The 9,949-nt window shown below is 45.9% G+C and overlaps 1 protein-coding gene across 1 annotated transcript in view; it reads right to left on the reverse strand.

Annotated features, from left to right (window-relative positions):
* The window catches only part of MRPL32 (mitochondrial ribosomal protein L32), a 34,064-nt gene extending 24,250 nt beyond the window's left edge, over positions 1–9,814 (reverse strand). The window contains 2 exon segments of the mRNA XM_040432188.1: positions 5,039–5,202; positions 9,646–9,814. Coding sequence (XP_040288122.1) covers positions 5,039–5,202; positions 9,646–9,757 — 276 coding nt within the window. The 5' untranslated portion in view covers positions 9,758–9,814.
* Positions 9,815–9,949: the final 135 nt, after the last annotated feature.

Here is a 9,949-nt window from a genome sequence, read left to right on the forward strand (position 1 = left end):
ATAGACCCTTAGATTTTAAGACTGCCCTTTCAGGATCCAAGCAGAGAGGTGCAGACTTTGCGTCTTTGGGTGGAGAACTGGCCCTTGACAGAGGAGGTCTTCTGACCAGGGTAGAATCCATGGATCCTCCTTGGACATCTTTGCCAGGAGAGGAAACCAGGATCTCCTCGGCCAGTTAGGAACAATTAGGATTACTTTGGTCCTCTCTTCTTTTATTTTCCTGAGCACCCTTGGAATCAGAGGCAGAGGTGGGAAACAATATGCCAGTTGAAAATTCCAAGAGCTAGTGCATCTGTTCCTGCACTTCTCGGATCCATGGATCTAGGGAAAAGTAAGTTGGTAATTTCGCATTTATTTTGTTTGCAAAAAGGTCTATTTGGGGAAGACCCCACCTTTGTGTTAAGGTTTGAAAGATTTCCTCTTTTAAACTCCACTCCCCGGATCTAATTTCCTGCGGCTGAGGAAATCCGCTTGCATGTTTTGCGTCCCTTTTAGAAAAACCGCTGTTTAGGGAGAGGAGATTCTCCTCCGCCCACAAGAAAATCTTGTTGGCTAGGGCTTGTAGTTGCTTGCTTTTTGTTCCTCCCTGGTGGTTTATATATGCTACCACCGTCTTGTTGTCGGATCTTATTTGTACATTGGACCCCTTTAACTCCTCTGCGAAGTAACTCAGAGCCCCCCACACCGCCAGAAGTTCCCGGTGATTTGATGAGTATTTCTTCTGGGATTGTGACCACTCCCCTTGGTCTGACAATGTTTGGAGATGTGCTCCCCAGCCCCACAGACTGGCATCCGTGGTGAGGATCAACTGATCTCTCACTATCCACGGTACTCCCCTCTGTAGATTTGAATTTAATTCCACCATTTTAGTGAGGACCGAATGTGATCCGGAATTGTTATTAGACTGTCCAGGGAATCCTGTTTCCGGTTCCATATTTTTAACAAATGTCTGAAGAGGACGGGAATGTATTTGCGCCCACTTCACTGCCGGGATACAGGCTGTAAAGGACCCTATCAGGGCCATAGTTTGTCTTATGGTGTGGGATTTTTGTTGACTGAATTGTTTTACTTGGGATTGGATTTTTGTGATCTTCTCTGCTGGTAAAAAGCATTTTTGTCTCACCGAGTCTATGAGAATTCCCAAAAAAACTATTTTTTGTGTGGGAACTAAGTGAGACTTCTCCCGATTTAAAATCCAACCCAGTTCCTCCAGTCTGTCTATCGCTTTGGATAGATTGGTCTCTAGATCTTTCTGGGAGTCCCCCACTATCAAAAGGTCGTCCAGATATAGAACTATCATTACTTTTTCCTTTCTCAGAGGGGTTATTGCCTCTAGCATAATTTTTGTAAAAAGCCTGGGGGCAGTCGTTATCCCAAAGGGTAGTGCTTGAAACTGGAAATGTTTTAGATGCCCTTGGATCCATACAGCTATTCTCAAGAAAGGTTGTGACCTGGATGAATGGTTACGTGAAAATACGCATCTTTTAAATCTATGGATGCTAGAAACCACCCTTCTTGTAGAACTTGACCGTGGTTCTTATAGATTCCATCCTGAATTTCTCGTACTTTATGGACCTGTTCAGGGCTTTCATATTTATAATGAGACGCATTTTCCTGTTTGTTTTTTTTTACCAAAAAAACCCTGGAATAACAGCCCAGACCGACTTGATCCGTTGGTACCGGAACTAAGACGTTCATCTGAACTAGCAGTTCGATTTCTTGCTCCATGCAGAGCTGGAGATGTTCCGAGCTCTGAACTGGAGTCTGAACTAATAGAGAGGGGGGGACTCTTGACAAAGGGAATACTGTACCCCTTGTGGAGGGTATTTAGTAACCAGTGGCTGCATGAGTATTTTTCCCAGCAATCCACAAATTTTCCCAGTCTTCCCCCCACTGGGGCTCTGGCGTCATTTTTTGGAAGATTCCTCAGAACGGGGGGAGAGAACATAAAACCCTTCCCTTTCTGTCTTCCCGATCTCCAGTTTTCCGTTTTACTCCTTTTATTTATTTTAAAAACTAACCTTTTTTTGGGGACGAAAAAAAAGGAGTTTTCCTCTTCTTTTTATCCTCTGGGAAGTTCTTTTTGGAATCAGAAGCTTTCTCTAGAATTTTATCTAAGTCCTGACCAAAGAGAAGGTTCCATAAAACTGGATGTTACATAATTTTGCTTTGGAACCCTGTGTTCCAGACCAAGCTTTTTAGCCAAAGTGCCCTTCTAGAGTTATTGGCTAGAGCCGTCGCTCTTGCGGCCAGCCTAACAGAATCCGCTGTTGTGTTGACAAAAAATATACGGCTTTTAATAAGAGAGGGAAGGAGTCTGCAAAGTTTTCGTATGGGGTATTGGATTTAATAGTATATCTAGTTGTTCCAACCAACTTTTTAGGGACCTAGCTACAGATGTGGCCGCGATATTAGGTTTAAATAAAGCCGCGACCGCATCCCAGGTTCTTTTAAGGTTAGCATCCACTTTTTTGTCCATAGGATCACGCAATGATCTGTATCTTCAAATGGTAAAGAGAACCTTTAGCTAGTTGGAGAGATGAAAACATCAATTTAGGACAATTCAAGAACTGGGATAATTCTTCTTCGTCGAAAGGAAGCCTTTTCTAATTGTTCGGGTAGGAAAACTTTCCTGTCTGGATTTTTCCACTCCCTCAAGATAAGAGACTGTAGATTTTTGTGTACAGGAAATACCCTTTTCTATGTATTTTTTCTTCTTTAATTTCCATGGTATCCCTGACCGCTTTCAATAGATCGTTTATATCGTCAGGTGAAAATAGATAATTTTTAAAAATCTCCATCAGAGTCAGAATTATTACTACTCTCATCGCTATCTGAAGAAACATCAGAGGAAGATGAAGAGGATTTTAAGGGGATTTTTTTCCTGGGCCCCTGTTTTGATGTTGATGGAACACTAGCGGCTGCAGAAAAATCAGAGAAAGCGGATTTTATTTCTTGCTTAATCAGACACTGCAATTCCTATTTTAAAGACGAGACTTCTTCCCTGACAACGCTATCAATGCATTTTCCACAAAGTTTTTTAGCATAATTATCGGGGAGTTTTGGCCGAACATATGCGACATCTAGGAATTTTAGATTTCTGCGCTATTTTAGGCCTTACAGAACTGTCTTTGTCACTCTTCCATACAAAAAAAGGGGAAAAGATGAGAAAGACTTCGTAACAGTGCAAGCAGCATTCCATACTCACAACCTGGATGTCACTCACTGCTACAGGTTGGTCCATAGCTTCCTCCTGATCCATATGTGCGGATATCTGAGGCTGCAGGAAAGCTTGCAATCCTCTCTGGTCAGAGGCGACATCGACTTGACCAGGGCGCCAGTTTTTAAACCCACGTATGGCCGGAAGTCTCCCCAAGTCCTCCAACGTCATCCAGGCCGGCAACTCTCAGGCTACCACAATTAGGCCCCCAGATGACGTCGGCCGCCGGAGCCGAGAATCTCGGGCAGCGGACGGCCCTAGAAACCGGAAGTACTCCTTTGAGTGTCCGGTTGCCGCGGGCCTGCCACTACGCGCTGGCAGCGCGCGAGTTTTAAACCAGAAGAGGACCGCGGCAGGCATCCATGGAACGGACTTACTTGCCCAAGGTAAGACCGTGGCTGGCGCAATGCACCCGCCATCCGCGATAGCTCCCGACCGGAGCACGAACGTAGTTCCTATCCTCCGCCTGGCAGGGACAGGAAGACACTGAGATAAGTGAGGAGGCGGGCCCTTTTGAACCTTCCTGTCCCTGCCTGGCTGCAGGAGGAGGATAATCTCCAAGTAAGGTGCCGTCATGGAGGGAGGGAAAAAACGCAGTGTGAAAGTAGCCTTAGACTGGCCTTGAGCCTGGTGTCTAACTTCTATCACCAATTTGAAGCTCTTGTGACTGCCTGGCCTAAGGTTTCTTGCACACGACCGTATGTATTTTGCAGTACGCAAAAAATGGATCCGCAAAAAATACGGATGACATCCATGTGCATTCCGTTTTTTGCGGAACGGAACAGCTGGGCCTTCATAGAACAGTCCTATCCTTGTCCGTAATGCGGACAATAATAGGACATGTTCTATTTTTTGGCGGAACGGAAATACGGACATACGGAAACGGAATGCACACGGAGTACTTTCCAGTTTTTTTGCGGACCCATTGAAGTGAATGGTTCCGCATACGGTCCGCAAAAAAACGGAATGGACACAGAAAAAATATACGTTCGTGTGCAAGAGGCCTAAGGCTGTGTTGTCTATTAGACAGCATTAGGAAGTCAGCCTTTTTTTCTTCTAAAAAGTTACGTCAATGAGTAAGGCTAGATTCACATCTGTGACATATATTCCAATTTATTATTCTGGTCTAGAAACAGAAAGAAAAAAAAAAAGAAAAAATATGGAGGACCCACTAAGTGCAGCTGCTGTGAGGAACACCCCTGATGCCGGACTAAACCCCAATGACCAGATGCCGCAGTATTCCGTTGTGTGCTTTTGCTGGGATTGGTGGGATGGCTCCTAAAAGAGCCTCCACCACAGATCTGAACCCAGCCCAAATTTAGCTTTTCAGCGTATCATTCTACCTTTCTACACAGGGATCAGCAACCCTCCGGCACTCCAGCTGTTCTGAAACTACAACTCCCAGAATCCTCCTTTCACTTCTGTGGGAGTAGATACAAGAACAGCCAAATAACGTGTGCATGCTGGGAGTTGTAGTTTCACAGCAGCTGGAGTGCCGGAGGTTCTAGTTTTAGACTCATGAGTGTGATACAGGAGATGACATGTCCTGATCTGAGTAGAATAGAAGTTACCAGAGATTATTCTCATTTCTTTCAATGTAAAGGAAAATTGAAAACGAATAACTCAGAAAGCAAGAAAAAAGCAACAGCTGTTCGGATGGGTTTTGTGGTGAGAAATAGAGTTTTCATACACAGCCGACGAGCCATTTCCCCATTTATCTCACATTCTACCAGTCAAGGACTGTACACAGGCCACCTTCAGAACATGTATGGAGGAAATACAACCATGAAGACTAAAAATGCGAGTATTGTAGAATACCTTCTCTTTCAAAAGTTTATTAGGATTCCTTCTTCGGCAGCGATTTACTTCTATTGTTCTTCTGGATTTAGGTGCAGCCATCCAAAAGATGCTATCCAGAAAACCGGGGCACCTTCATCTGATTTCTCAGAGGGACAGGGACAACGGAGCTTGGACAGCCAGAGCTGCAGAACAGGAGAAACACAAGTGGTCTTTAGTGAAATTCCTGAAAATGTCTGTCCCATTACTACGATTACATTAAGGGAACCAGGCACCATGAACATGCAGTCTGATCGGCAGGCAGCAGGTTATAGAACAGGAGGAGCTGAGAAGATTGATAGTTTATATTGATGGCCTATCCTCAGGATAGGTCATTCATATTTGATGGGTGGGGGTTAGACTCCTGGCACCTCTGCTGATCAGGTTTATTGAAAAGACCTTGGTGCTCGCAGAAGCCTCTTACTAGGCAGTGATATCACTGTACATCGGTCACATGTCCTAGTGAATGGGGCTGAGCTGCAATACCAAGCACAGCCACTATACAATGTACAGCGCTGTGAGCTCGGTGGTTTCCTCAAACAGCTGATGACCTATCCTGAGGATAGACCATCAATCTATACATCCTGGACTAAACCTCCAAATATTCTGCTCATTCAGGCTAAGGAGTGATATAGGCAGTCCCATCGTGACTAACAGCTTTCCCTATGTGAATCTGTCAATCACTGAGTAGGACTGCCCACATGACTCCTTAGCTCAGACATAGGAGACATTTTAATAAATAAAATACACGTTTTACAAAATCTTTCCCCCCCCAGAACTATATATTAATCTGCTCAGATCCTCTGCCTATAACATGTTGCCGCAGATTGTAGAGTATTTTATTACTTATAAAATGCCATCTCACATATTAGTATCCTTTATTTTTCTATCAGCAACATATTATACAGATGTACACATTCCATGGGAGTAGAGACTGTACAAATACAAACGCTCCAGCTCAACAGTTTCTGAAATGAGGGCAAGTCTGGTAGGACAAGGGAAAGAGTTCCTTAGAACAGGGGCAGCTGAGAGAAGATGATCATCGAGAGTGGTGGCCGAGGAAAGTAGTAAAGAAGAGGAGCTATGTGGGCGGTTAGCAAGATATTGGGGATTAGGTAAAGACGTGGGTGGGAATAGGGACGGCATTTAAAGGAAAACATAGTGGCTTCAATTTGGAGAGACTGGTAATGAGAGTTAGATGGAGAGTGGTGGGCAGGATAGAAGTGACTGGCAGAAGTGATCCCAGGAGACCAGGGAGGGGTAGGCAAGGGGGAAAAATTCACAGCAGCCGGGATCAGAGCGTTAAGAGGAGGGGACGATTTTGGAAAAATTTCTTAACTGGAAAGGATAGGTGTTTGTTGTTGAATATCGAGGTGACACCGATCCATTAACGGGGCTGTCCGGATGATTAAGATTTTGAAAAATGGATCAGAATAGTGTAAAAGTAAGTCATTCTGGTCTTACTGATCCCCGCAGTTCCCATTCTGATCCTTCCCAGTCCCTGCCCAGTCCTACTTCCCGAATACCTCTTGACACACCAAGGACATGACTGCTCAGCCAATCACTTATGGCTGTTTCACACGAGCGGATGCCGTGCGTGACATCCGCTGCGTGAATGACAGCCAAGACCCGATGCGGACAGCAGAAGCACGGGATGCATTAACATGACTGATAATGCTCCATGCCTCTCTGTGATCTTTTTACTACGAAATCACAGTGACAACTTTTATCTCACTGTGATTTTGTAGTAAAGAGATCACAGAGAGGCTCGGAGCATTATCAGTCATGTTATTGCTCCGTGCCTCTGCAGTCTGCATCGGGTCTGGGCTGTCATTCACGGAGCGGATGTCACGCACGGCATCTGCTCATGTGAAACAGCCCTTAGGGGCAAACAAAACATTTTGAAAGGGGAGTTTCAAAGTTTAACCCTGACATGCTCAGGGTCATACATTTATGGTGTCGATGTTTTCCATGTTTTTATGAATTTCTATAGTGGACTCCCAATGATTAAAGGGGTTGTTCCATGAAAATATTCTGCAGTTTTCAAACCAGCCACCTGGATCTGAATCCTTTTGTAATTGCAATCATTAAAATTCGTATAGTCCACCGAGTTAGGCCTCATGCACACGACCGTTGTTTGTTTCCGCGTACGTTCCGCCGATTTTAGCGTTCTCTGATGCGGACGCATTTATTTCTATGGAGCCGTTGAAAATGAGGATAGTCCACCATTTGTTATCCACGTCCGTGGTTCCAGTCCGTTCAAAAAATCTAACCTGTCCCTAATCTTGTCCGTGAAAAACGGTTCGCTGACCCATTCAAGTCAATGGGACCGCCAAAAATGAGGATGCACAACCGTCTTGTCTTCCGCGTCCATTTTTGTAGAATCAGTATCCTGGGTGAGGATATTAAAATTACACTTTTTTTTACCTTCCTTTTTTTTTGGGGCGATCCGCCCAAAGAACGGAAGACACACGGGAAAACACAACAACTGAGAAAAAAAACGCAACGGACAACGGATCCCCAATTTGCGGAACGGAAAACAACAATGTCGTGTGCATGAGGCATATCAACAAAATGTATCTATATAGCGCCACCTGCTCTTTCACACTTGCGTTCTTTTCTTCCGGCATAGAGTTCCGTCGTCGGGGCCTCTATGCCGGAAGAATCCTAATCAGGATTATCCCCATGCATTCTGATGGAGAGAAAATCCGTTCAGGATGCATCAGGATGCCTTCAGTTCGGAACGGAATGTTTTTTGGCCGGAGAAAATACGCAGCATGCTGCGCTTTTTGCTCCGGCCAAAAATCCGGAACACATGCCCGAAAGGCCGGATCCGGAATTAATGCCCATTGAAAGGCATTAATCCGGATCCGGCCTTAAGCTAAACGTCGTTTCGGCGCATTGCCGGATCCGACGTTTAGCTTTTTCTGAATGGTTACCATGGCCGCCAAGACGCTAAAGTCCTGGCAGCCATGGTAAAGTGTAGTGGGGAGCGGGGGAGCAGTATACTTACCGTCCGTGCGGCTCCCCGGGCGCTCCAGAGTGACGTCAGGCGCCCCCACGCTCATGGATACGTGATCGCATGGACACGTCATCCATGCGCTGGGGCGCTCTGACGTCATTCTGGAGCGCCCCGGGAGCCGCACGGATGGTAAGTATACTGCTCCCCCGCTCCCCACTACTACTATGCAACCAGGACTTTAATAGGGTGCCATAGTAACACGGAACCGCATTTTGAAGACGGATCCGTCTTCAAATGCTTTCAGTTCACTTGCGTTTTTCCAGATCCGGCGTGTAATTCCGGCAAATGGAGTACACGCCGGATCCGACAACGCAAGTGTGAAAGAGCCCTTAGACCTGCTCCCTGAGATGGCCGCACATGCTCAGTTTCATCCTTCAACGGGCCTCCTGAGCTGTGATAGGGAGAACTGAGACACGCCCCCTTAGCTGCAGCAGAACAGACACTCCCTTGAGCTGTCAGCTTGATATAAATCTAGCAGAGCAATGAATGGGAGATCTCTGGATCCATGTGAGGTACAGGGCTGGTTCTAGCTTTGTTAGAAAGAGGTTGTCATGTACTATATGATGTCTGATTAGATTTTTTACATTATTCATGGGATAACCCCTTTAATACATAACTAATCACTAATAACGTCCTCACTACTCCCACCGTATATCTTTACCGTAATCCACAGATCTCTCGCTAACTGCCACATACCTCCTCTGCTTTACTACTTTTCTCACCACCATTCGTTTCAAAGGGGCCGTAAAGATGCAGACAGCACACCATGTGCTGTCCACATCCGTAGTTCCGTTGGAAAATGATGATAATTACCATCAAAATAATCTAGTCAAATACAACCAGCACAAACATTTATTTTATTCACGGACACAGAAATAAAATGATGGACTGTCCAGAAATTGGTCGCTTGGCCGCCCTGAATACTTTCCCTTCTGCCGATCCCACAATCCCTGATGTGCTTCTCTTTCTTCCTGCCCAGGGCCATACTGTACATGCCCACAGGAAGAAAACTGGAGCGCATCCGGTCAGGATGTCAGAGGAAGAGCCCGCAGCTAGTCAGGGGCTCACGTGACCCCAGCCATGTTTGTGGAGTTGACACAGAAACGGATGGCTAAATACTGCTCAGCGTGCATCCTTCCCCGACAGATATGTATAGGCTGGATTCACATCACCATTTCATTTTCCCTTCTTCTGATCCGCAGAATAACAGAAAAAAGAAATGGATTCTGTGCATCCGTTATCCAGTATTTTGTGTGTGAGGTCCGTTTTTTGGCTGGAAGAACCCGCTTTAATAAGGGTGGGTGGTCTGGCTGCATGTACACTCATGTGCACTGATATGACCCATGTTAGGTACAGGCTGGAAGGACCCCTCTAATAAGGGTGGGTGGTCTGGCTGCATGTGCACTGATATGACCCATGTAGGTACAGGCTGGAAAGGACCCCTCTAATAAGGGTGGGTGGTCTGGCTGCATGTGCACTGATATGACCCTGTTAGGTACAGGCTGGAAGGACCCCTCTAATAAGAGTAGGTGGTCTGTACCTGCTCATGTCCCATGGCCACTCTTACCTGGATGGGGAGGCTGCACTCCTAGAGCTCGCAGCAGACTTTGTTCTGCTCTCAAGCAACATCTCAGAAGCAAACTGAGAACTCCTCCAGCAGGTCCACTGGACATCGCCATCTTTCCAGTGACCTCCTCTCTGTCACCCGAAAGGATGTTACACGCATGTGCGCTACATGTGACCCCGCCAACCAAAATATGGCCACCCTCCCCAACCAGGCATTCAATATGCGGAAATAGACCACGCATGCGTACCTCTGTCTGTACCACATAAACTGGTGCAGCTTTCTGTTCCTGTGTACGTGACTTCAG

Source organism: Bufo bufo, chromosome 5 (assembly GCF_905171765.1).
Source record: "Bufo bufo chromosome 5, aBufBuf1.1, whole genome shotgun sequence".
Classification (NCBI taxonomy): Eukaryota; Metazoa; Chordata; class Amphibia; order Anura; family Bufonidae; genus Bufo; species Bufo bufo.